Source organism: Andrographis paniculata, unplaced genomic scaffold (assembly GCF_009805555.1).
Source record: "Andrographis paniculata isolate CXL003 unplaced genomic scaffold, ASM980555v1 Contig65END, whole genome shotgun sequence".
In the NCBI taxonomy this organism is placed as follows: domain Eukaryota; kingdom Viridiplantae; phylum Streptophyta; class Magnoliopsida; order Lamiales; family Acanthaceae; genus Andrographis; species Andrographis paniculata.
The window spans coordinates 1,646,421-1,672,755 of NW_026137601.1; the positions used below are offsets into that span (position 1 = coordinate 1,646,421).

The 26,335-nt window shown below is 37.2% G+C and overlaps 3 protein-coding genes across 5 annotated transcripts; 2 read left to right on the plus strand and 1 right to left on the minus strand.

Moving 5' to 3' along the window:
- The first annotated feature begins 1,259 nt into the window (after nucleotides 1–1,259).
- On the plus strand, nucleotides 1,260–19,679 carry LOC127262425 (transcription initiation factor TFIID subunit 1). Of its 3 annotated transcripts, none has more exons than XM_051291100.1 (22): nucleotides 1,260–1,393; nucleotides 1,542–1,663; nucleotides 3,526–3,588; nucleotides 3,709–3,754; nucleotides 5,158–5,418; nucleotides 6,103–6,206; nucleotides 7,097–7,265; nucleotides 7,509–8,616; nucleotides 9,213–9,415; nucleotides 9,539–9,776; nucleotides 10,166–10,502; nucleotides 11,638–11,847; nucleotides 12,087–12,179; nucleotides 12,931–13,137; nucleotides 13,925–14,128; nucleotides 14,569–15,055; nucleotides 15,642–15,835; nucleotides 15,951–16,070; nucleotides 16,337–16,393; nucleotides 16,470–17,465; nucleotides 17,603–19,116; nucleotides 19,430–19,679. In XM_051291100.1, exons 1-21 carry the CDS (start codon nucleotides 1,324–1,326, stop codon nucleotides 17,951–17,953), a joined length of 5,640 nt encoding a protein of 1,879 aa, XP_051147057.1. In that variant the 5' UTR covers nucleotides 1,260–1,323; the 3' UTR covers nucleotides 17,954–19,116; nucleotides 19,430–19,679. The 3 variants fall into 3 exon arrangements, with proteins under 3 accessions (XP_051147057.1, XP_051147058.1, XP_051147059.1); XM_051291101.1 differs by having other exon boundaries at nucleotides 17,603–19,104; XM_051291102.1 differs by lacking the exons at nucleotides 1,260–1,393; nucleotides 1,542–1,663; nucleotides 3,526–3,588; ... (1 more) ...; nucleotides 5,158–5,418; nucleotides 7,097–7,265 and having other exon boundaries at nucleotides 6,102–6,206.
- A 652-nt stretch (nucleotides 19,680–20,331) lies between these two features.
- Nucleotides 20,332–21,444, plus strand: LOC127262359 (transcription factor SAC51-like). The gene has a single exon (XM_051291012.1). It carries the CDS (start codon nucleotides 20,332–20,334, stop codon nucleotides 21,442–21,444), a length of 1,113 nt encoding a protein of 370 aa, XP_051146969.1.
- A 1,483-nt stretch (nucleotides 21,445–22,927) lies between these two features.
- Nucleotides 22,928–25,886, minus strand: LOC127262427 (root phototropism protein 3). Its single transcript, XM_051291103.1, has 3 exons — nucleotides 25,377–25,886; nucleotides 25,215–25,284; nucleotides 22,928–25,053 (listed from the first exon to the last, which is right to left on the minus strand). The coding sequence occupies exons 1-3, from the start codon at nucleotides 25,493–25,495 to the stop codon at nucleotides 23,170–23,172; spliced, it is 2,073 nt and encodes a 690-aa protein (XP_051147060.1). The 5' UTR covers nucleotides 25,496–25,886; the 3' UTR covers nucleotides 22,928–23,169.
- Nucleotides 25,887–26,335: the final 449 nt, after the last annotated feature.

Genomic DNA, 26,335 nt, shown 5'->3' on the forward strand with positions numbered 1-26,335 from the left:
AATAACTATAAATTAAGATTAAGATAATTAATTAGTTTAATTAAAATTTTATAAAATAAATTAAAAAAGTTAAAATGAGATTAAAATGTGTAATAATTTTTCAGAAAAGAAAAGTGACATGGAATGTGGGACGAACAGAAACGACAACGTGGATATGATATATGGAAGGGAGGGAGTATTATTTTGTGTAAAAACAATAATGTGAGGGTAAATAAGATATATTTATAAAATTATAATGAATAATTAAAAATAATATTGATTTGTGTAAAAACAATAATGTGAGGATAAATAAGAGATATTTGTAAATATAAGTGGAATCCATAATTATTAAAAAAATAATTACTTTTTAATCAAACAATAATAATAAAAAAAAATGATATATACTTTGTGAATAAATAGATAATATTAAATAAGTATTAATTTTGAATACAAAATTAACTTTTAATATGATACTTATTAAAAAAATTTAATTTAACTTGTTAGGGAGAAAAATTGGTGAACACTGGGTGTGTTTGTGGGTGGGTTTGGTTTTTAAGTTTGGATTTTAATAATAAAAAATTGAATTTGAATAATTGTTTGATGTAATATAAATAAATATATGTGATATTTTGAATATAAAATAGATTTGTAGTACAATATATATATAAAAAAAAAATAATTATTTAATTTGATAATAAAACTCATAAAAGAACACAATCAAATTTATATTGTACATATCACATATATTTCATTATATATACATATAATCCATCTAAAAAGCATCAAGAATTTTAAATTTATAATCTTACAATAATATATTCACTATCCACGGGCATGTGCTCTCACTGTTCTAGTGCAATATTTTTTTTTTGTATGAAAATTTAGATGGATGTGTAGGATAAAAATTAAATATATTTAATTATTTTATATTATAAAAATATTGCATGATATTTGAGATAAAAAAAAAAAATTGTATAATTGAACCAGACAAAAACAAATTTTACAGAAGGGAGTAGTTAATAATGTTTTTTTTTTTTTTTTTAAAAAAAATTTAACAATTTAAAATAAAAAGTATATAATCCCAGCTTGAAGCTGGTCGGGTCAGGTGATCCGGACCCGGCCCATTAGTAGTTTACTTAGCCCAATTAATCAATATTATTGGGCTATTTAAATTGAAATATGTAGTGGGCTGATTGTATGTTGCGTCCAATGAGTAATTTTTAGGCCCATTTAAAATTTTGTATAAATAAACGGGAAGAAGCGAAGGGAGGAGCGAAGAAAAGGAAAGAGGAAGATACGAAAGAGTAGAAGAATATTGGGAGGAAGGAAGGAGGGAGGGAAAGTATGGCGACATGGGACGATGTTAGAAGTGGAGATGCCACTTCCGGGGCCGTGGAAGCGGGCGTCAACGTCGGTATGTGCTAATTTCTTAAACCCCGGTCGCAATTAGGGTTTCTTTTCACGTGCGCTCAAAGGGGAGGGCTTTTGTACTGTATTGGGGGTTATTGGGGACGCTTCGGGAACTTTTTGGGTGTGGAAATTATTGTATTTTGGGTTGACAGATGAGGAGGAGGAAGAGGAGGAGGAAGAGGAGGAGGAGGCTGAAGGGGGCAACCATCTTCTCGGATTCATGTTTGGAAACGTGGATAACTCTGGTGATCTTGATGTCGACTATCTTGATGAGGTGATGTGATTGTTGAATTTCTTGGTGGTTGGGAAACTTGAATTGGTTCAATTAATTTGCATCTTGTCTGTGCTCTGTGAGTGTCAGCATGTGGTGGGTGTATTTTATCTTTCAAAATTTTGGGATTGGGGGTAAAATGGAATGCCATGAATCGGGGGCGACTTTTTCTTGGTTGAAGTCTGACTTGGCAAGGGCACTGATGAGATTGCTTGATCTGTGTTATAGAAAAGGAGACGAACAAGAAGTTAGAAAAATTTAACTGTTAAAGGAAGTTATTTGGTTGAGAAATATATTTCTTGTGTCCTACATAAGGATAACAGTGAGCAGATTACAACTTAAATTAGTTAACGTGATGTTGTAGTTTTGGAAGTTCAATTTATGATCTATTTATATCAGACACAGTATGTATTTCGGTGGATAAGATATAGGCTGCCTTTTAGTTTTGAGTCCTCGCTCTTAAAGGAGCTGAGCAGAAAGCATCTAATCTAAATCTAAAGGATCGAAATATAGAGATTCAATGAATGGTGTAATGCTATTTTTGTTATTCTGAAAATCATTCTAACTGTTGTGATATCTCAACTTTTAGTTATTATTTTGGATTTAATACGATTCATCTGCTGTGTGAGATTTGTCCTCTTCCATCTCGTTCATATTATTACACGTGGCCAAAGGTTAGTTCTTAATCTTTAAATATGGGAAAGGGAAATTGAATGGTAATTTCTGCACTTTTAATGTGGACGCATTAGAATTTTCGTGATCTGGGGGCCGTGAAAGTTGGCTTAGTTTGTCTCAGAGTAGCACTAACTAACTTGGGTTCCTTTTATTTTTTGATCGGAACTTGGTTTCCTTTTTCTTTATATGTTTGATGGAGGGTAGAAGTTGAGAACGTTTATAGGTTTCGACTAATACAACAACACTTTGCTTTTGGGGGCCACTCATGGGAATCTCTACTTTGAGCTTTTCGATCTCATTAACCTCATGAAAATGTAACAGGTAGTTTGCATGGTGTAATAACAAATCTGTGGAATGGTATTACATGCCATTCATCAGAAATGGTTAGTTATCATACATATACAAATTAACTAACTAGGAAATAATTATAACTGAAAATCTCCTTTAGAAATTCATCCATTGTCAGAGGCATTGGTGGATGCATAGTGATTAAGGCACCTGTTTGTATGCTGCTCGTTCTTGCAAGTCACTTTTGAAGTTTTAGGTGAACAAGAGGGATTGCTTGATAGATGTTTTTGGACCCTGTTTTGAGGCTGCTACTGATATTCATTCTTCTGCTCTGAGTGATCTCTGTATCAATCTCCTAACCCACTATGTACATAATGTGCATAATTCTGGAGATTGTGAGACTCTCTATCTTAAATTCTTAACCCCTACTTAGTTTAACCGTTAAATATTCAGTTCACCTTAAATCACCTCCGATAAATCTTACCTAACAATATGCAGTAAGCTGCTAATATGGCTTCCTAACTGCAAGGTCTCTTTCTTGCCGTTCCCTGATTCAGTTTTTAGGGATGTTCCCCTGCATTTTTGTGAAGGAATTCTGCATGTCATGGGCAATGGTTATCTTGTTTGTGGCCTGTTTGACATTGTCATGTTCAATTGCTGTATGCTCATTTACTAATGGTGCATTTGCTTGTAATGGTCTATGTATGATTGTTAATCGTAGTTACAATATAATGAGTTATTGATGAGGGTTTCCATTTTTGGGTAGTATTTCTTTCTAACATTTGAGGCCATGGGAATGCAGATAGTATTTATGCATATCAGTTATTGCTTCCTCCCTAATCCTCTTTTACTTGATTTGGTCTGTTTTTTAGCAGTCATTCTGAAGTATTACATCTTTGCAGGATGCAAAGGAGCATCTCTCTGCCTTGGCTGATAAACTTGGCCCATCCCTGACAGATATAGATGTATGGGGTCTCAACTAAATGTTTAATACTATAGCTAATAGCACATCGATTGTTTTATTCTGTGATATCATAGATCTGCTATTTTTTGTAATAATTACATGTTCTCTTTCTGAGTTTCAGCTCTCCATAAAATCACCACAGACACCATCTGATGCTACAGATCAAGGTGATGATGCTACCAGGGAACACTATTTCATACACTTTATGAATTTGTTAGTATTTTATTCCTCTCTTATAGCATGTTGCTTTGAATGACATATATATATATTTTTATTTTGTCACTGTTATTTTTCTTCTGGAGCAGTATACTGTTAGAACCTGAATTCTATATTTCAGTGTTGCAGATATGAATTTCAATATGCTGCTAATGTTACTGATATTCTTGTTATTGATGTTGTTGTTGGATAATACAAATTTGCTGGAATATTTTATTTAGAAGTAGATTTTGTGCAAAGACTAGGTCATCCCAACTCTGGTAGAGTAGTAACTGATATGAGTTTGATTTGATTCAGTTGGTGGTTCATGACACATAAGTTGAAGATTATAAATTAATATTTAACTGGGCCAGATATGAAATTGGAGTTTGGATGACGATATCTGGTAATATCATATTTGAAGCAGCTTCAGCTCATCAGCTGCACACATAGAATATAAATTGCATGGAGTGGTTTAGGTATTCACGATGAATAAAGTAGATGTATGAAGCCTGAACACATTACATGGCTTAGGTCATCAGCTGCACTCATGAAACATATAATGCAATGGTGTAGGTATTCCTAATGAATAAAGTAGTTTTATGAAGCCTTAACATTGTACATGGCTTCAGATCATCAGCTGCACGCATAAAACATAATGGTGTTGGTATTCCTGATAAATAAAGTAACTTTATGAAACCTGAACATTATACGTGGATAGGAATTGGGTGAGACTGATGCATAGCAAGGTTATGCTTGTGCGAAAATGATGTTTTGGTGAGATCAGTTCAACCACCGCTGTTTTTATATGGTAAAAGGAGGAAATTCCTGATGAGTATCAAACTGGGGGTGCTGATATAAAGTTAATATTCCAAAACCTGCAAAGGCTGTTTGTTTTACGCATGCTGAATTTGATAGTACTGAACATACTGACTTATATTCTTCGATGGTTTCATGTTGAGATTTCAGCTATTGAGTGGAAAATGTTTATATAATTCAATAGACTCAAATAATTATTCTCAATAAACTCCTTGTTTGTTCATTATCACCTCTATTGAAGTATCAGTCTAATCATTTTTGCATATCTGAGTGTGGTATAATGTTTTATCTTAAATTGTCTATATGCTAGGAATTTATTCATTTTTAATCTGTTACAATTATTCAGTACAATTTAACTAATGTATAAAGTGATCATAATTTAGGGATCATCGTTTCCTTGTTTCCGTGCATGTTAACATAAATCTTTGAATTTGGGTCGAAGTTATTTCTCTACTGTGTTATCTCCATGTGCTTTAGCAATTCAGTTATCAAATGGCATGTGGTTCTAATTCAGAATTGTTTCCCTTTTTTCTTATTTACTCTCCTTGCAAACTAGATTATGACAGGAAGGCAGAAAATGCTGTTGATTATGAAGATATTGATGAGCAATATGATGGACCGGAAGTTGAAACTGCCACTGAAGAAGATTTTTTGTTGCCAAAAAAGGATTTTTTCTCTAACCAAGTTCCCGTAACTTCTTTGGAGAATACAACTTCTGTGTTTGATGATGAAAATTATGATGAAGAAGATGATGATTTGGAAAAGCAGAACACATTGGTGGAAGGCAATGTTGAGGCTCAGCAGTTCTCTCCATCAGGTTCCCTTGACTTCCAAATGTTTTGTATGCTGTAGTCACACTTTCTATATTTTTGCGAACTCTTGGTCTGATAAGGATGTTACAAGCCTCTCATGGCATATCTTATCCTGGAGTTAATATATGCAATCCGGTAATGCTTATTCAATTTAAAAGTTTGATTTGTCTAGCAAAATTTCAGGAATTAATATCTTATGTGGCCCCCCTTGTCTAAGCCTTCATTTGAGTTGATTATTAGTGTGATAATAACAATTTGACTAATGGACTCCCACAATTTTCCACCCAATAACACATAAAGGAAGGATTCCAAGTTTATCTGTGCCTGTGATGCAGTCTTAATATCCCAGAGCCCCTTTTCAGACCTTTAGTTTTGATTGGCATGTATGAAGTGTTTGATGGTGATGGTTTTCATGGAAGAAGGCAGAAGTGGAAAGGAGCTATAGTGGAGGATGTCTGTAGACTCTTGTAAAAATTACAGTCTTGTTCACATGAACTACCAGGAAAATGAAGAGTGACTGATAAAACTGATATATTTTGATATTCATTACATATTTAAGCATTATGTCAATTGCAAAGCATTTATCATTTAAGAAAATCAAGAGATCGCTTTCAAACACCTCTTATTTTTGATATATGTGCAATGTTAATCCATAATGCTTGTGTTTCTAATATACTCTACATTATCAGGTGAGCAAAATTACAGTCACGAAGTGCTTTCTCAGGAGGCAAGTCTTCCAGATGATTCACACACCCTTGAAATGGAAAAATCAGATACATTTTACTCTGAGGAGGTTAGAAATTTGTATTATGCTACTGGATCCATGTCAAGGATCTCTCTTAAAGTGATATTATTCATTTCCCTTTTCCATCGATATTATTCTTATGTGATCTGATGTACTATCTTTTTTAAAACTTGTAAAGTTATGGCCATGCTATAAATATTCCATAGTTAGCTAACTCTCTGTGTTAATCTATACTTAATACGAATGGAGGTTAAGAATTGAGGTTGGGCTATACCACAAAATTGTGACCATGCGAACAACCCAATACCTTTTCCTTTGAACTGTAGTTATATATTTTGACAATGATTATTATGGAAAATTTGTTTCATAGATATGGTTAGATTTAGTAGTAATTGATAATCTTTAGTCATATGTTAGATGCATACGAACATGCACTTCTATTTGTAATGCTATGGCCTATGTATTGTACAGCTTTCTCTAGAATGCTATAGTTTTAAAAAAGTTGTCATTGATCTTTTTAAGTATCGATAGTACTATGATGAAGAGCTGATTTTTGTGCTCTTAGAAGGTTTAAAGGTTAACAAAGTCTTTGATTGCTTGTTATGATATGAAGCCCCTCACATTTAGTGATTCGAGGTGCATTCATTGCCGTTTCATGCAAATGATGATGAGATGCTGTAGCTTGCAAAACATACATTTATTTATTTTTATTTATGTTTGAGGTGTTCTAAGTGTTTTATTTGTTGATTTGAATACTGTTGATTTTTTTTGAAATTTATAGTTTATCCTATCTGAGCTTTTATAAAATGATTTGATATAAAGTTGATGTTCATTTTAGTGTGTAGGCTACATGCTTTGTGAATATCAGGCATGAACATTTATTCATATTTCTATATGATTATGTGATTTACTAAGTTGATCCTTTTGTAAATAAGTAGGAAGTTTCAAGTTCTTCAGAAGAATCACTGGGAGATGATATGTCTTCATTGCTTCCTGTTCTATATGTGGAAGATGGAAAGGCAGTCTTACGATTTTCTGAAATTTTTGGTGTTCATGAACCATTGCAAAAGACAGTGAAAAGAGAATGTCGATATGTAATACCTAAAGGTGTGTATAGTTTTGTTTTAGTGTTCATGACATTTTCTTTGTCGTGTCCTTGTAATCAATGCATCAATAGCAAGTTATAGAAAATATTTTAGTTTGTACATCTCTATCCTTTGTTCAATTTTCTTTTGGGATGTTTGGCAAATCTTTCTCAATTCTATCTGCCAACTTAGATATTACATACACACATCTACATTTTACTATCTATAGCATTCTGAAGAAACAAATGTTGTTTCCATCTGATAGAGAAATACAAGTCCATGGATGCTTCTGACGTTTTTGAAGAGGATGAAGAGAAATTTATGAAAGCACCCTGTCAAGATTTTTCCTGGATGAAACTATTTCATAGAAAGAGTGATATTCTCAATTTGGGTGTTGAAGGTGATGTGATGAAGTCTGGAAATGTTCAGGAATCAAGAAACATGTCTTTGGGGGTTGCTGACAATCAAAAGGATACATTTATTTTGGCTGAACCCATGAAAGATGATCCATTAGCTTCTACTTTCTCAGGATGGAACCCACTAGCCTCACACAAGTTTTATCCCCTGGATCAGGAAGATTGGGAAGATAGAATTGTTTGGCATAACTCTCCCACTAATGTGCTTGCTGAGGGCTATGAACTGTCTGGACTTGATTCTGACACATTTGTTGATAAGGAAAGCGATTTGAAAGTTGAAGTGCAAACTCTCAACCGAGAAATCCAAAGTGAACCTAATCATAAGGATCGAACTCTATTTCTCTGCAATGGTCCCATTTCAGTGGAGTCTTTTGGCTCAAGTGAATATTCCAAGTGTACAAACCATTCAAGTTCTCAATTTTCTGAGATAAGTCATCCCCAACTGCTAAGGTTAGAATCTCAGTTAGACAAATCTAATCCAAACTCTGAAGGTGTAAAAGATGATGCTGCCAGAGGAATGCAGGGTAGTGATGTTACAAGACGTTTTAGTGAGCTAACCCTACAAAACAAGGATATAATTGAAGGATCTTGGTTGGATAATATTGTTTGGGATCCAAATCAATCTATGGCAAAGCCAAAACTGATTCTTGATCTTCAGGATGAGCAGATGCTTTTTGAACTTTCAGATGCTAAGGATGATAAACACCTGCAGCTTCATGCAGGCGCCATGATTATGGCTCGAGCTCTACATCCCAACAGTGGGGATTCAGTGGAGCCGCACAACCATGGAATTCAATCTGCAGGGCGTTTCAATATCTCCAATGACAAATTTTATTCAAGCAGGAAATCCTCTCAGCAGCTGAGGTCTCACACCAAAAAACGGACCTTTCATGGGCTCAAAGTTTTGCACTCAGTACCAGCACTTAAGCTGCAGACAATGAAAGCTAAATTAAGCAAGTAGGGACTCATTATCTTTTGATTCTTTGCATTTTCAATGTTCTTTAGTCGTTCAACACTACAGACATTAAGTCCACATTATTTTAGCTTGATGTCAGTCATCCATGAGACTAATTGCACTAGATCAGTATTAACCTGACACGGAGTGGCATGTTAATCTTTTCTATAAAAATACCTAGAATGTTGTAGTACTTGACTACTTGTTTAACAACACATTTTCTTTTAGTAATGTGTGCACTGTGTTCCATTAAGTATATGTTGGTTCTTCATCTGAAGTTCCTATTATGAATGCAATCCAATTAATTCCTGAACATTAGCTACATGTCCTTTTCATTCTTCCTCTTTAATCACATACCAGTGACCCACAGATAGTGATGTGTGCTATTCCTTGACAGTTAGGAGTGTAGCATGACCTGATATTTAGTTAATTTTTGGGTAAAATACAAATGTTAATTTTGGCTTAGTTCTCTGTCCCATGTTACTTGGAATATATTTTATTTTTGATCTATTATGGCAACATTTAGTCACTTTGTTTATTCTACTACTCTCTGTTTCTTTACTTCTGTTCTATTTGTGAAGCAATTGCTTTTTTGCAGCAAAGATGTTGCTAATTTTCATCGGCCAAAAGCTTTGTGGTACCCCCATGATATTGAAGTTCCATTTAAGGAGCAAGGGAAACTAGCCACACAGGGACCAATGAAGATCATTATGAAGAGTTTGGGTGGTAAAGGCAGTAAGCTTCATGTGGATGCTGAAGAAACCATCTCCTCTGTAAAGGCTAAAGCTTCAAAAAAGCTAGGTTGGATTTTCTAATACTGCAATGTCTTTTTGGGCATAATACTATTCTAAAATGTTAGACTGAATGCATGTTTTTATTTCACCATCATTGAATTCCTAGAAACATTACTGTTCTCTTATGTAGATTTCAAAGTAACGGAGCCAGTGAAGATATTTTATTCTGGGAGGGAGCTTGAAGATGACAAGTCTCTTGCTGAACAAAATGTTCTTCCAAACTCTGTGTTGCACCTAATTAGGACAAAGATACATCTTTTGCCTCGTGCGCAAAAGCTGCCTGGAGAGAACAAGTCCCTGCGCCCGCCTGGGGCATTCAAGAAGAAATCTGATCTTTCAGTAAAGGATGGCCATGTTTTCTTGATGGAGTAAGTTGCTTGCTATCTTTTTATAGTCTGTTTATGTTTCAGCAAATTCCTGTCACATGTGTTCAATTATTATCATTTTCTCAGTTCTTTTCTAGCTCCTTCACAGAACATTGTTGAATAATTTTTTGAAGGCAGTAGCTGTGGTATTTGGGGATGTTTGTAGTAGACTTAATCTAGAATAGAGCAATATGTTTTGACTGTGATCCATTTTTGTATTGGTTTAAAATTGTTTGATTATGATCATTTTGGTACCTATTTGTTTGTTAATACAAAATGGTGTTCAATTCAAAGTTATGTCTTTGGCTGTGACATTCTCCCACCAAATCTATTTTGTCTTTCTTGTAAATAATTCAAGTAGACATTGTAACTGCAGTTTGATTCAAATTCAGGTACTGTGAGGAAAGACCTTTACTTCTTGCCAATGCTGGAATGGGTGCAAGAATATGTACATATTACCAAAAATCGGCACCAAACGATCAAATGGGAAACTTGTTGCGGAATGGAAATAATGGTTTTGGGAGTGTTATTATTCTTGATCCCGCCGATAAATCTCCTTTCCTTGGAGATATAAAGCCTGGCACCAGCCAATCAAGCCTTGAAACCAACATGTTTAGAGCTCCCATATTTCAACATAAAGTGCCGTCTACTGATTATTTATTGGTGAGGTCTTCAAAGGGCAAGCTGTCTATCAGACGCATTGACAGGGTTAATGTTGTTGGACAACAGGTAATTCTTACCTTCTTTGTTAAATTCTGTTCTTTGTTGTTTTCTAAAGCTTCTGGTTTATTCTAAGGAGGGTATTTTCCAGTTGAATTGCTCTATTGGATGATTACTTTGATCCACAATGAGCTACTAAAGGCTAAAATAATTCTTGTTTTCTTGCTTGGAAAACTTGGAATAAGAGGGAAATAAATTTATGACTGGTTATTCTTCCTGTGTCACTGGCTGGTTCCAGGTTCAATTGGGTTTCTTGTAAATAGACACATTTCTCCAAATTTTCTTTGAATACTCACGGAATCCTCTGATAAACCTATATTGAAACAACTAATGGCTGTTTGTGTATCACCAGATTGGTTGCATGCTTTAAGACTTAACACAGATGAATTTTTGTCTTTCAGTCCGAAGCTTCCATTACTTACATTAGTTAATATTGCTTAAACCAGCACACATATTACTGTTTCTTCCGATATCATTATTCACACTCTCAACAATATTCACTTTGGCACCACTACCGATAATTACAATTATCCACACAAATCTTCAATTAATGATAGAATGATTAAATGCTACCATTTATCTACTGCCTGCCTTTTGGTAGTTGCTTCAATTTGTGCTGGTTTTTTACCCGAGTTTATTATGGAGGACCGCTTTTCAGCATTCACATTTCACTGGGATGCGCTCCCAATTCTTTTCCATAAGTAACAACTTCAAAATGCTTGGAAGCAGCTTCGTAAACACTGATTTTACCAGGAAACTCTGATCTTTTGATGGAATCCTCAGTGTGCATAAGCTGACCATGTTACTTAATTATCTCATGGTAGAATCTGATGGCCAGTCTTATTCAGATGGTAATGGTTATTGGTTGGATAACATTCTGTGATACATCTGTGCTAGCTACTGTGATGTTTTTAAAGTGGTTGATCCAGTATCTTTTTACTTCAGTTCCTATCATGAGTCAGTTTTATCCTACAAGTTTTTCTTTTCTGTTCTTTCTCTAATTTAAGAAATTAATTTTAAGCGGTCGTCTAATTTTGATGAATGATTTCCACTTTATCATGATCTTGCTAATCCTTTTGTATGTAGTTATATGAATGATTGACATGGTATCTGCTATAACTTGTTGTCTCATCATGTAATGTAGGAGCCTCATATTGAGGTAATGTCTCCTGGTTCCAAAGGTATCCAATTCTACATCATGAACAGGCTATTGGTATACATGTATCGTGAGTTTCGTGCAGCAGAAAAGCGTGGTTTGCGTCCCTCTATTCGTGCTGATGAGTTGTTCTCACAGTTTCCTAGTTTATCTGAGTCATTTCTTCGGAAGAGGCTGAAGAATTGTGCTGATTTACAGGTTCTGATCTTACCTCAACTTTCCTTGGCCTTGCCAAAACTCACATAATGTGGGCACAATAGCTGATACTGTGTAATAGCAAGAATTCTGACAAATTACTCTTGGAGGATTAATACTAGATAAAATGACTATAAATTGAGCAAGAAAATATTCCAAAAGAGTGCATGGTTTTTTTAGTTGCTTTGACATCTATGTATATATATATTTAATTTGCTTCAATCTTCTTTTGCATTTACTAGAGAGGGCCAACGGGGCATTTTATTTGGGTCATGAAACGCAACTTCCGCATTCCTTCAGAGGAAGAACTAAGACGGATGGTGACACCTGAAAATGTGAGTATGCGCAGTGTGTACTTATGTACAGTTTATGCTTTTTTTGATTGCCACCTTTCAGATTTTGGTGTTTATGTTCTTATACTAGTATTTGCTTCATAAGGAGAATGATCTGTTTATTGTTAGTTTTATGTTGCCATAAGGGATGGAATGGTTGTCTGTCATCTTTTCCTTACACCTCCAATTATAGTTACTGATGGGTGTAGAATCTATATAATTATCGTTCAAGGACATTATCTAGTTTCCTCTTCATACATTTTAGTTACAGATTTGTTGGAAATGCTTTAGAAGGGTATGGGGGAACTAATGTAATAGTTCAAACTTATTTGGTATAGCTGGGCTGGCCATATGGAGCATGAAGAATGGATTTTTTAAAAGATTGTTTATATTTCCTTAAGAAGCTGAATTGCAAAGGAAATAATGCCTAATTGTTCAGTTTTTTGAGTGTTTTTTTGCCACCTAAAAACACTTATCTAATATTTTGTGGGGCTACCCAGAAAAATACTCCTGTCTGTTTTATACAGATTGCTATATATATATATATGTATATGTATATTCATTTTCTGTGTAAGAATGGTTCTTGGAGTTGGGTGAATATAAAATTGAATCATAGAAGCTTTCTAGCACATTCCAGAATTTAGCAAACCACACATTGTTAGAAGTTAGCCAAATTATGCCTTTTCTTTTTTTATTCTTGTACTGAGATTTATAAATCCAAGAGCGTTTCTAATATCTTTCATCCATGTCTTAGGTCTGTGCCTATGAGAGCATGCAAGCTGGTTTTTACAGGCTCAAAAGGTTGGGAATCACAAGGCTAACTCAACCAACAGGTCTATCATCTGCAATGAATCAACTTCCTGATGAAGCAATTGCTTTAGCTGCTGCATCGCATATTGAGAGGGAGCTTCAGATTACACCTTGGAACTTGAGTAGTAATTTTGTTTCATGTACAAATCAGGCAAGGAATTTCTCCCTGATTTTACCTTTGTTAACATCTTATTTTCTCCCTATCAACATCCCGGCTAATCTGCAGCTGCATCTTTATTTTGCATTTACATTGGAAGCAATTCTACTTTAAGGCCTACCTTAAGAAGCATCACTCGCTACTGATGTTTTGATAGATTCATATTTTAGAAGTTTCTTTAGGCTATGTTACGTATTCTTATCTTGATTTCTTTCATTATAATTCTGATGTTTCATTTTAAGTGTAGCTACTCCTTTTGGGTCTGCATGTTATGTGCTCTCTATGATATTTTATTTTATTTTTTTATTTTCTTGGTAATCTATTGCTCCTTGATTTTAAGTTGCAGCATAAAAAATTGTTTACAAATTGTATGTTATTTTTTGTCCGTGAACTGTGGTGAAAGGGTCATTATGGAGTAAGGATGGATCGATACGGTATATCAAAAATATCGAAATATAGTATGGATCACAAACATTTTTGGTATTTATAAATTCATATCCATATTGTATGGAAAATTTTGGTATGACAACCATACCATGAGTGGTATTTTGTTTGGGCACTTCTGTTTGATTTGTTATGATTGTCCTTGAATTTCTTTCTTTTACTGAGTTTCTCAAGTAGAGTTGCCTTCATCTTAAAATTAACAATCTTGAACGTATAGCAAACAGTAACTATGCAAAGTTTTATCTGTCAAAAAGCATACTTCTTTGTGGGAAATATACTTGTTTAAATCCTTTATGGGTTTCACATCGAATAATAGCTCCACTTTATTGATGTACAGGATCGAGAAAACATTGAACGCCTTGAAATCACAGGTGTTGGCGACCCTTCAGGAAGGGGCCTTGGTTTCAGTTATGTTCGGACAACTCCTAAGCCCCCAATCTCAAACTCAATGGCAAAAAAGAAAGCTGTAATTAGTAAAGGAACAACTGTGACTGGAACTGATGCTGATCTCCGCAGATTGAGCATGGAGGCTGCAAGAGAGGTGATTTGTTTATATAATATAAAGTATTTTATTCTCATGGGGTGTTGGTAAATACGGATAATTTCTTACATTTTTCAGGTACCTCGTAATTTAGCATTGCATGTGGGTAATATTTGAACGTTAAAATTGCAGAATTATACTAGTGTAGTAGTGTTGCTTTTAGGAATTAAAATACATGTGACTTAGTGGGTGTTCCTTGCCATCTTTTACTGCAGCAAATTCATGCTCTATTCTGGGTAGCAATTTTAGGTGCATCATACAAACAAGAGAATACTTGAAATTATCAAATAGATTCCCTGGAATCACTTTAAAAAATTGTTTCTTCTTGATTTCATTTTTGGTAAGTCAAAGGGGATGAAAAACCTGAATACACACTTGTAACAACTGGTGTATAGTTTGTAACGCATGGTTATAATGTGTATCTCTGTTCATATGCACAGCTGCTCCTTAAATTCAATGTTCCAGATGAGCAAATTGCAAAATATACTCGATGGCACCGAATTGCTTTGATACGCAAGCTTTCAAGTGAGCAAGCTGCATCTGGTGTCAAGGTTGATTCTACAACTGTGAGCAAGTTTGCCCGTGGGCAGCGAATGTCCTTCTTGCAATTGCAGCAGCAGACACGAGAAAAATGCCAGGAAATATGGGATCGACAAGTTCAAAGTCTCTGTTTGGGTGATGGGGAAGAGAATGAGAGTGAATCAGAGGCTAATAGTGACTTGGATTCATTTGCTGGAGATTTGGAAAATCTTCTGGATGCAGAAGAAGGTGAAGAGGGTGAGGAGGATAACTATGAATCCAAACATGATTCTGTTGATGGTGTCAAGGGACTGAAAATGAGAAGGCGCCCATTGCAAACACAGGCAGAAGAAGAAATTGAAGATGAAGCAGCAGAAGCTGCAGAATTATGCAGAATGCTCATGGATGGTACAAATTCTATATATCTGTGCTGTTTTAAAAGTTGAATGAATATGTTCTGCTAAGAGTTAAAATATTTTCTTATGTGGTTCGCCAGTAGTTTCTTTTTATTTGTTAGAACTCTGTGAAATGTGCAAATGCTATGAAATTGGTGCTCTGCAGCATACAGGTATTAAGCAGTTACACGTATCACATTCTAGCAAAATGAACTTCCTTCCCCCTTGAAGGGTGGTATGTGCCTCTCTATATAGGGATGATGTAGTAAAGCAATTAATTTGAAATAATTTCATGCTCTATGAGGAATCTCTTTACTGTTTGTGGAAACACAAGCAGAAACTTGTAGAGTGTTGATATAAGATATGTGGGATAGGGGGTCAGATTACATGTCTTGTCTTGTCTGATACAAGATATGCAGCATATTTTTTCGTGGGCCTTAAGCAATAAGCATACAAAATAGTCTATAAAGTATTTTTTGTGTGAAACATATGAAATTATCAATAAAGTAATATTGGATATAAATGACTTGTTTAATTCTCCTATCACTTGTACATGATTTGTGTATCTGAAATTAATTTGCTAGAATGTTGTTTTGTAGATGATGAAGCTGATCAGAAAAAGAAGAAGAAGACCAGAGCAGCAGTAGAGGAAACTAAGATTATTCCCTTTAAGTCAAAATTTGGCTCTGAAATAGCTGATGGGATTAAGAAACACAGTTCAGTTTCTAAGCGACTCATGCAACCAGAGGGATCCTTTGTATTGCAAGATAGAACTCAGAGAGATCAGAAGGAGGTCCTTTTTACTATTGCTTGTATATCATGTTTTTGAGATTTCTACTAACTTCACCTCGCTGTTCATAATCTTCACACTTTTAGTTTTTTTTTTTTTTTTTTTTTTTTTTGTGCAGTCAGAGAGCCTTTCTGCAAAGAAGTATCTTCAGGGAAAATTTAAACCGAAGAAAAAGAGTGAGATTGAACAAATAGGTTTGCTCAACAAAAAAGTTAAGATACTGGGGGATGGGATCAATGTAAGTGTCCTACTTGAATGGTGATATGTGTTTTCAGTTAGGCTGCATGACAGCGTTTCAGATGAATGTCTTTTTTACAAAATGGTATTTTGTATTCACGAAAGAATGTTAGATTGTTGTTGGCAATTCTGAAAGTTTTTATCAGCTGTTTTTATTTTAGTTAGTTTGGTCAGGTATTGAGGGATAGGGTGGGGAGATGAGGCTGCTGCATTGATTTGCACCATCATCTCCTATTTAATCTTGTGTTCATCTGTCCTCCAATGCAGGTGATCAAGGAAAAAAAATCGGCAAGAGAGAGTTTTGTTTGTGGGGCATGTGGTCAGGTACAAGCATATTTAAGAACAATATCCTTAAGCATCTAAAAACGTATGTTAATAATATTGATCTCTATTACCTCAGCTTGGCCATATGCGGACCAACAAAAACTGCCCCAAGTATGGGGAAGATCCTGAGATGCGAGCAGAAAGCATAGATCTTGAGAAGCCCTCAGGCAGACCCAGTTTCGGAGATCAATTGGAACAAAACCTGCAGAAACCTCAGATAAAGAAGCTTATACCGAAGAATGGGACAAAGATTAGTGGGTCAGAAGTCCCTGAAGATGATAAGCCTACTTCAAAGGCAAAAACACTGAAGGTCAAATGCGGTGCACCTGACAAGATTCCTGATAAACACACACCACATTCACAGAGCTCTGATCGACCCGTAATGTCAGATTCAGAGATGGGAGACAAAGCTCCGGTTAAAGTTAACAAAATAGTTTTTTCCAACAAGACAAAACCCGAAGATTCACTGATTGAGACCCCAAAGCCCGCCATTGTGATAAAACCACCAGTAGAGGCTGATAGAGACCAGCCGCGGAAAAAAATTATAATTAGACAACCAAAGGAGGTTGTAAATGTGGATGACAATAGCCCGGACGGAAGTTTTGGCTTTGACTTTAGGAAAACAAAGAAAATAGTGGAATTGTCAAGTTTCGACAAGCATCATGAGCATAGGAACAAACATTTCTTTGAAGAGTCGTCAGGAATGAGAGATCCAGATAGTAACCAATGGTGGATGGAAGATAGAAGAAGAGCTGCTGACAGACATCAAGAAGAAAGATCCAAGAGGGTGGAGAAAATGAGGATGATTGACGAGCAACGAACATATGAGTTACAAAGGTACGAGGAATCCATTCGAAGAGAAAGGGAAGAGGAAGAACGGCAAAAGAAGGCAAAGAAAAAAAAGAAGAGAAAACCTGAAATAAGAGATGATTATTTAGATGATTATCCCCCTAGAACGAATGACCGGAGGATGCATGATAGAGAAAGAGTGGGGCAAAGGAGGTCGGAAATTGACTATGGAAAGCATGGAATAGATTATCCTCAGGCTTCAAAGCGGAGACGAGGAGGAAAGGTAAGTGGTTTTTGTTTTATTTTTAACTGTACCTATCAGCATTGTGGAATTCTTGTGTTTAATAGGTTTGTTTCCTTAAAACATTCGCAAGATGGAAATCCTTTTCTGGTGGATAACTACTTATTATAAAATCTCAGGTCGGTTTGTCTAACATTTTGGAGAGTATCGTGGAGACGCTAAAGGCAAGAAAAGAAATATCCTACCTATTTCTAAAGCCGGTAACTAAGAAAGAGGCTCCCGACTATCTGGATATCATAAGTCATCCAATGGATTTGTCTACAATAAGGGATAAGTCGAGAAGGATGGAGTACAAGACCCGGGATGAATTCAGGCACGATGTCTGTCAGATTGTATACAATGCGCATAGATACAACGACAGAAGGAATCCGGACATTCCTCCCCTGGCAGACCAACTTCTAGAGCTTTGCAACTTCCTGCTAGATCAATACGATGCAGAGCTGACAGAAGCCGAAGCTGGGATCGACTAAAAACATACACTTAGCAGGTAGGCATTTCTGGTTCGATCCCATTCGCACGGGCCTCGTGCTCGGTTAATTAGCTGATGTTGTTGCAATAGAGCCTTTCTTGGCTTGTGTATGGCAATTTTGCAATTAGCAGCATAACAGTTTTGTGATGTAATTAAAATCTGGCGTCTGTATATTGAGAGGGCTGTGGGTGGGTGGTGGGATGAGGCTGTGCTTCCCCAGCCAGCATTGGTTGGTATAGGATTGTTTCATACATACATGTTCTTTAGCCTAGTTACAGGTTGACACAGAAATGTATAGTAATCTAATCTATATATACATATAATATGTTCATACTAAGTAGGCTTAGAATTATTCAATTTTCATCAATTGTTCTGGTTTTTTAATTTTGTTGTATGTGACTGCTGAGATTTGGGAATTAGGGTTTAGGGTTTCATCCTATAATCTATTGCGCAGAGATTTGGGAATTAGGGTTTCATTCCTTCCATCACTATTTCTCTAGTGTAGTCAGTGGTTACAGTGCTGGTTTAACTAAACATATTATTATTATTATTATTATTATTATTATTATTATTATGATTATGAAATAAATTGATCACTGGTGGTTAACACAGTAACGGCGTTTGTTAGGGATCATAATTGCAATTTGTTGACAATAATATTATTAAATACGGCCGTTGCACCTGCTGTGATATGACATGACATATCCTAAAGGCTAACGCCTAATTAGTCTCTCTTTTCACACCTACGCAATTATTGACACTAAATATTCCCAAATTTCCAATATTGGTTGCACATTACTACAATTACAATGCACAGCAAAATGATTAATTTATAGTACTACTATAATTCATATCTATCTCAGACCTAATTATAATAAATAAATTAATCCACACAATTTCACATGGGAAAAGAAATTAGGGTTTAGAGAGGTTGGGAGGGCATTTTCGTCAATGATAATAGGAAAGGGTATTTCGGTCATTTGAGTTATATATAAATATTTATATGAGTGTTGCAGACCTTGCATTGCTTCCTAGTTTCACTCAACTGCTATCCGAACTCACTGTTCATCTTCGCTTTTCTTCCACCCGTTTTGGTCAGAAATCGATCAACCCGCTCGTTGTGAAGATTCTCGGCTTGATTTTCACTTTCCTGTGCGTAGATCTGTAAGCTCTGAGCGCGCTTTGCCTATGTGGTCGATTCTTTGTTTGGTTTTTGTTGTTAATTGTTGAATTGTTTGGTAATTACGTCGTTGGAAATGCGAATGGTTTGTGATATTGATTTGTGTTACAGGTTGAAACTGAGATTTCTGTTGGTTCTATTCGATCCCCAAACTTTTGTTTCAAAAGTTAAAAATTGGTTCTGTCAAATCTTCCTTTTGCGTGTTATGTGTGCTTTTTAGTGCTAGCTAATTGACTGTTCTTGTAGGATCTCACACAAATATATTTATAATATGTTCTTATTTACAATTATTTTCAGGTGCTGTGGAAAATACAGGTTATATGCACTTGTGATGTGTTGAATTGGATGCGGAGGTGACCAAAATGGGGTGGCTGAGTTTTTCACTTGACGTGTTTCGTAATGTGGTCTCCTTGAACTTGTACTGCAGGGTTATTCTATAATTTATATTTTTTTTTTTTGTAAACCTTTCCAAACCAGCGAAGGGAACCATTTTGTTTCTTCTGCCACTATTTAGCTCAATCAATGGGATCCAATCACTTTCCTCTTAGTTCTTGTTTCTTTTACATTCTATAAATTAGCCTATAGATAGAACATTCAAAAATTTTAGTTGTTTCTTCTTGATCTTGGTTAGTATTTGCCCGTTGATCTAATTTTTCTTTTGGAAAAATTCTCTCCTTGCAACTTTTTCTTCCTTCTGTTTAATTATCCTCCTGAAGTCAGCTAAAGAGTCAAAAGTAGTTATGGTGTGCCAAGCAGCGAGTCAGGCGCGATTCAAAGCATTTAAACACGAGAATGGGATTGCTGATAGATCAACAATTATTGTTAGAGTTATAGCATGCTTTCAACTTTTGCAGAATTGCCAGGTTTGTTATTCATTGTTTAGTAATTATTTTCTATTGTTTTCTATATCAACTAATTGTTTTTCGGAAATCTGTTTCCTGCACCCAATGAGAACTATTGAGGTTTCTGATTTTACCCAATGGTATGATTCAGGCTGAATACTTCCGCCACTTGCTGAAGCCTGTCACGTAGATTTGTTCCAAGTTTCAACGCATCAATTCAAGCTAGCAATATATTTTTGTTTTATTCTTCTTGTGTTTAGAATCTCCAAAGTAACCTATTTGCTGAAGTCAGTACAAGCAGATCTCGCTCAGGTATATTTTATTTTTGATGCAACTTGAATGTTTTCTTTACTCTAAATGAGTGGTTTTGTAACGGTGGAACTCAAATCATGCGTGCCAGGTTGCTTCTTCGGCTGGATGGTTACGGCCGAAGAGCCTCAGACCTGTCAGCAGTTTGCTGCTCCAAATTTGGGAAATTTGAATCACATGGCAGCACTGCTACAGACAGCACAACATTGTAGTTTGCAATACTCTGCTCCTGCATTGACATCCAATGCCGTTTTGTCAGGAGAACCTAATCCCGATATGCATGGGCTGAATGCAGAGCAATTTAATGCTGTTGGTGGGTTTATTGAAAACCAACCTTCATATACTACCCAGAAACCATGTCCAAAATATTCCCAAGGTATCACTCCACACGAGCTTGGGATTCCGGACATGTCTGTTGACACTTGTTATGCTCCTCAGAAAAGATTTCTGATATTTGATCAGTCTGGGAGTCACACTAGATTGTTCTTCAGCCCTTCATTTTCTCTCCAAAATCAGATTGGCATTTCCAAGACTCCGAAATTAGATCAACAATTTTTTACAAGACATTTAGTTGAAGAAAACTGGGGTGAAAACCATTTGACTGATGGAGAGGATGAGATGAACGAAGATTCCGAAGACATAGATGCCCTGTTCTTCTCGGACACTGATGATTCCCAGAGCAAAGATTGCGACACTGAAGGTGATGACAATGAGGTAACTAGCATGGCACGTGTTCTATTGAGCAATGAACATGCCTGCAGCAATGAACTTTCACTTGAAGAGCTCACGGAAGAAGTTGCTAGTTCAAACGGCACACAGAAAAGGCGAAAACTACTTGATGGTAGGTACATACTGCCATCATCATTGCTGAATAACAAGGGCCCCGTTGAGCGGGCTAGTTCGTGCACATATGAGAATGATTTGGAGTCAAGCTGTGCTGGTTGTCAAAAGTCTTGTGATGATATCAACTCAATTAAGCGAGAAAAGAGAGTTAAAGTCCGGGATGTATTGAAGTCCCTGGAGGCCATAATTCCCGGGCTAAACAGCAGCGATCCACTCCACGTCATTGAGAAAGCTATTGATTTCCTAAAATCAATGAGGATCGAAGCTGAAGCTCTTGGGCTTGGCTATCTGGATCATCAATTCGCCGCCTCTCCTTGACACTAGCCATTCAAACCAACCAAAGGTACAAACAACCTACCTTTCTAATGTTGTGTGTCGAATAAACTAGTCGACAGATTTGATAGTAAGGTGGCTTTTACTTTCTCCCCGACTTTACTCTGCTTTGCACCCTAATAGCCAACGGGCCAATGAATGGCGTGCTTAATGGGGATAAAAATTCTCTCTTTACTCTCATCAGTGGAGAGAATTGGGCCCTTAATTGTTGACTTGAAATGATTGTTCTAAAGCCTTTAGGGATTAAAGTTTAAGGCGGGTATGAATTCTTGCCTATGGTATATAGTGGTATGATGTGCTGTAACTGAGGACCCCTCCCCCACCCCACACCACTTTTCTTAATCCTCCCTGGATTGATGAGAAACCTTCTATGGTTTGAGAGCATGCGTGTTTGGTGATAAAGGACCCACCCCACCCGCCATTCTTGATTCTTATGCTTTCCATTTCCTTGAGGAAAGTCTGTTAAGTAGTGAGTGGAAAGATATTGGTCTCTAGCAGGGGCCCGCCCCCCTCCCCCCTTGCCCAAGATTCATCATGAATTTGGTTTTGCATCCTCCATTTTCTATCTATCTATCATCATATCTTCTTGTTTGTTTCCCTTTTCTTTTTTTGTGAGTGTGAGAGCTTTTCTGTTTCTTGATTTCATGGCTGTAGTGGACATGAGCCATTGTTGGGAGTTTTAAGGTTGTTACTGTTTGTTGGTAGTAATGAATGGTACTGCTAGTTACAGTTGCTGCTCAGGTTTTGCAGTAACATAATGTATTCTATTATTCCCCTGTTAGTATTTTGTAATATATATGTATTTTTTTTTTTTCAGTTTTTATTAGTATAATATTGTGATCATGGCTATAAATGCATTTTCTAATCTGTCTTTTTCAATGTGTTGTTTTGTGCTTTCTTGATAAGAAAATGATGTCCAATTTGCTTTCTCCTGTGGTTTTGTTGCTGGTGTGGAGCCCCCATTGTGGAGATGTTTTTAGTGCTAATCTTGATTTATAAATAAATGTAATATATAACAAAAAATTAAAGTTAAGAGACTATTTAAATTATATTTTTTACTCCACTGTTAGCAAGGAATATGTCAATTGTTAGGTTTGCATGCATGGATGATTTTTTAATACTTGCTTTTCATGTTTTTTTATTTATTTATAATAATAATGTTCTTGATGATGATGATGTAGGGTGGTTCAACCAATGATAGGTAAATATAGGCAAGGTATATTTAATTTTAATATGATGTACATAATTTATTACAGTGGTATGTTTCTGAATATTGATTGGTTCACGGACGCATCTCTTGACTTGGTTCATGTTTGGATGTCATCACATTCATATATTTTTTCCATCAATTTCACAAATAAATGGGGTGATTTTTCATTTTTTTTTTTGGAATAAAATAAATAAAAAAGTAATTGAATCTTTTATGCTTGTTATTAACATAATTAGAAGTGTATTTAGCTTTAGATGGAAAAAGATATTAAGATAAAGGATATTTGATTCAATAAATAAAATACAGTAATGGTTATTATAAATTTACCCAATAATAAATTTAGATACACTCCCAAAATTCAAATGAAAAGCAACACACTAGAGAAATGCAGAAAAATTGAGGCCCATATGGATATGGGGCAACAAAGTGAAGAAAGTTTGAGAAATCTGCAATGAATGATGGAATTCCATCTCATTTCGTTTCAATTTCATTGCATCAAGTCAAGAAATTGAATTCCTCCATCTTCTTGGAGCTTTCTTAGGCTGCTGCTCTACATTCGACCCCGCGTCATGAGCTTCCGCCATTTTCGTTAGCCGGTTGCCGAGCTTCTTCCACCCGGTGGCCCACCCGGACGACGACGCCGTCTTCGGCTTCGGCCCCTTGTCGAGCTGCCGCTGCAGCGCTTCCATCTCGTTCTGAAGCTCCGAGTACTTCGCTTTCACGGTCTCGAGTTCGAATTTCAGTGTGTTGATGTCCTTCTTCGCCGCAGCCCAGCCTTCCTGAAACGACTGCGGCGTCCCCTCCAGCAGAGTTTTCCGATTCGATATCAATGGCTGGTAGCTCTGGGATTCGCCGGTGTCTTTTAATCCGGTGTTGGCTATGGCGTTGCTTATCTTCACCTGCTCGGAGAAGAGGACTTGAACGACGACACGGAGCGGGAGACGCTCGTTTTGCGCGGCGTGCATGCACGCGTCGATCGAGAGCTTCTGACAGTCCATGACGCGGCAGAGCCGCTTCCTCTCGTGTTCCGTCAGCGTCGGGTGCGCTTTGAGGTAGGAGTCGACGGCCCTGTACAGCCCATCGTCTGAAATTCTTGCGGACTCCGGTAATGCCTCGGCAAGGACCTGGAATTTCGTCATCGACAGGTTTCTGTCGCGGGATACCTCGGTGAGATAGCTGTCGATGAGGCGGGCGACTCGCATTTTCGCGTTTGGATTAGCCCCCGTCGCCGTTCCGGTCCCTCGTTGGATCGCGTCGTATATTTTTGCGTCGGAGAGCGACTGCCGGCTCGGGCTGGAGCTTTCCGACTGCTCTTGCACGAGGAAATGCTCGAGCAGCCTCTGGACAAGGTCGACATCGTAGAGGGACTCGATTTTGTTGTACGATGGGATGAGAAGATCCGGCAGCGTTGCCTGCTCCAGTTGCATCCCGACGCGTTTCTCGAGCTCGGTGACTAACGCCGGCGCGACTTTCAGCATGTTCGCCATCCTCAGCAGCCGGAGAAGGAAGCAGCACGACACGCTGTCTTTCTGCGGCGGGATTATGCTGATCAGGCTTTCGACGATCATTCTCTGATCTTTCGCCTGAACGAGCGACGGAGCGTCTTCTTTCGTCCCGACGACGATCATGTGCAGCCCGCCTTTCCAACCGCCGCCGCCGCCGCTGCTGCCGCTGCAATGGCTGTTTATACTGTTACTTCCGTCGTCGACAGCGCCTGATCCGGGCATCTCTTTCGTAACAACGCCGGGGAGCCATTTCGTGGCGTAATGCGTTATCGCAGCCCCGATCAGCTCGTACCTCATCCCCTTCACCTTGATCGCGGTAATAACTCTGACGAAATGATCGATCCGGAGAATCGAGACATCCTCGAACCACCAGTCAGGTGGCACCGGAGAGTTCCTGCTCGGGCTCGAGTCCTTCATCTCGTTCCATTTGGGGCTCGACACGGATCGAGCGGGGCGTCCCGTGTAATGCCATCGTATGCCTTTTGGATTCGCACAGGCTTTCCAGGCGATCGACTCGCTGCACCGCCGCACGATCTGGAGATTTTCAGCCCACGGTGAGAGCTTCTCGCAGCTTTTCAGAACGACGATAGAGTCGCGCCAGGAAGACAGGACGACGTAGCTGAGGAAAGCCTCCGTTTTGAATATCAGATTGCCTTCTTCCAAGTCTTCCGTCATTTCGAGATACTCGGCCGCGCAGCGCAGGCCGGATATGTTGGTTGCCGTTAGATCGACGGGGATTCCGTAGCAGAATTTCGACGCGAGTTCGAATGCGTCGGGACCCCCCGGGAGATCGTCTAGAGCAATCTTGCTAAACTCTACGTCGCGAGACGATTCGTATATGACTCTGTTCATCTTCCCGCTTCGGGAGAGCAGAGGATACTGCAGCCATGATCGATACATACATTATACATAGATATATATATATATATATATTCATTCATTTCATATGATCTGATAACCAAAATGCTGCAATGAATCCATAGATATACAGTTGATCTTTTTTTAGTGAGGCATTTCGTCGAACACCGAATGCTGCATACCTTATGCAAATGGAAACTGACTTCGCCAATTTGGACCAAAATATCACTCGGAATATCAGTCGAAACATACCTAAATTCAACCAACAATTGATTCATCCAATCAATAATCACGTAGAAGATTGATCAAATTAAAAAAAATAAAAATAAAAAATTCATACATACCATGATTTCCCTCTCTGTTCAAACCCATCAGTCTTGACGCCGGGCTTGCTGCTGCTCGACAAAACTCCATTTCCATAATCCCGTCCTCCGATGATCGAATCACTTTCCGAATCCCACATAATGAAAGAAAGAACGAACACAAAAATCAACACCGCACGCAGTAGCAAATGCACAGAAACTAACTAACTGCAGGAGGGAGATGGTGATGAGTGATGAGCGATCGAAGATGTAAAAAGGGGGAGAATCCCACATGGGGAATGCTTGGAATTATCTGAAACTGGTCGGCTGCTGCTGCACGAATTTCTAGGGCTCCAACAGTCTGTGAAGTAATGGGCAGCGCACTGTAAATTTCTTGCATCACCAATAATGGTGCTTTGCATTTTCTTTGCCATGAATTTCTGATCATATATATATATATATGTATATACTGACTCAAAAACCCTGAGCTCCATGGAATTGGCACCAATGCTCAAAGTAAAAGTGTGGTTTGTCTGGGAATTATTGCTGCCCTTTTTTTTATTTTTTTGAGGTTGTCTTTAACATGTAAGTACTTAATTGTGTGCATTATTATGTCAATGGTTGTTTCTACGAACTTACTATTCAGAAAAGGGAGTAGGAAAAAGACAATCTTTTTGGGTTTTGTGGAAGACATTTGAATGGGAAAGACCACACAAGAACACACTTGCATTAATGCATGGATGGATTATCGGATTAGTATAAGACACAGTGGGTTCCATTTTGGGGTATCCTAAGCATTATGAGCTAGCTAGCTATCTCCATAATCAGCACCATGCATGCCTGTTCTTTCTATTATTTTTCTATTTTATTTAATATATATATATATTATATATATAGAAAGAAAGAAAAACAATACTTGTATATAGTTGATTCTTTGTTCTAATTAATTTATTCTATTCTATAGATAAATGACGGTGCTTTCTTGATATTAATCATGGGTT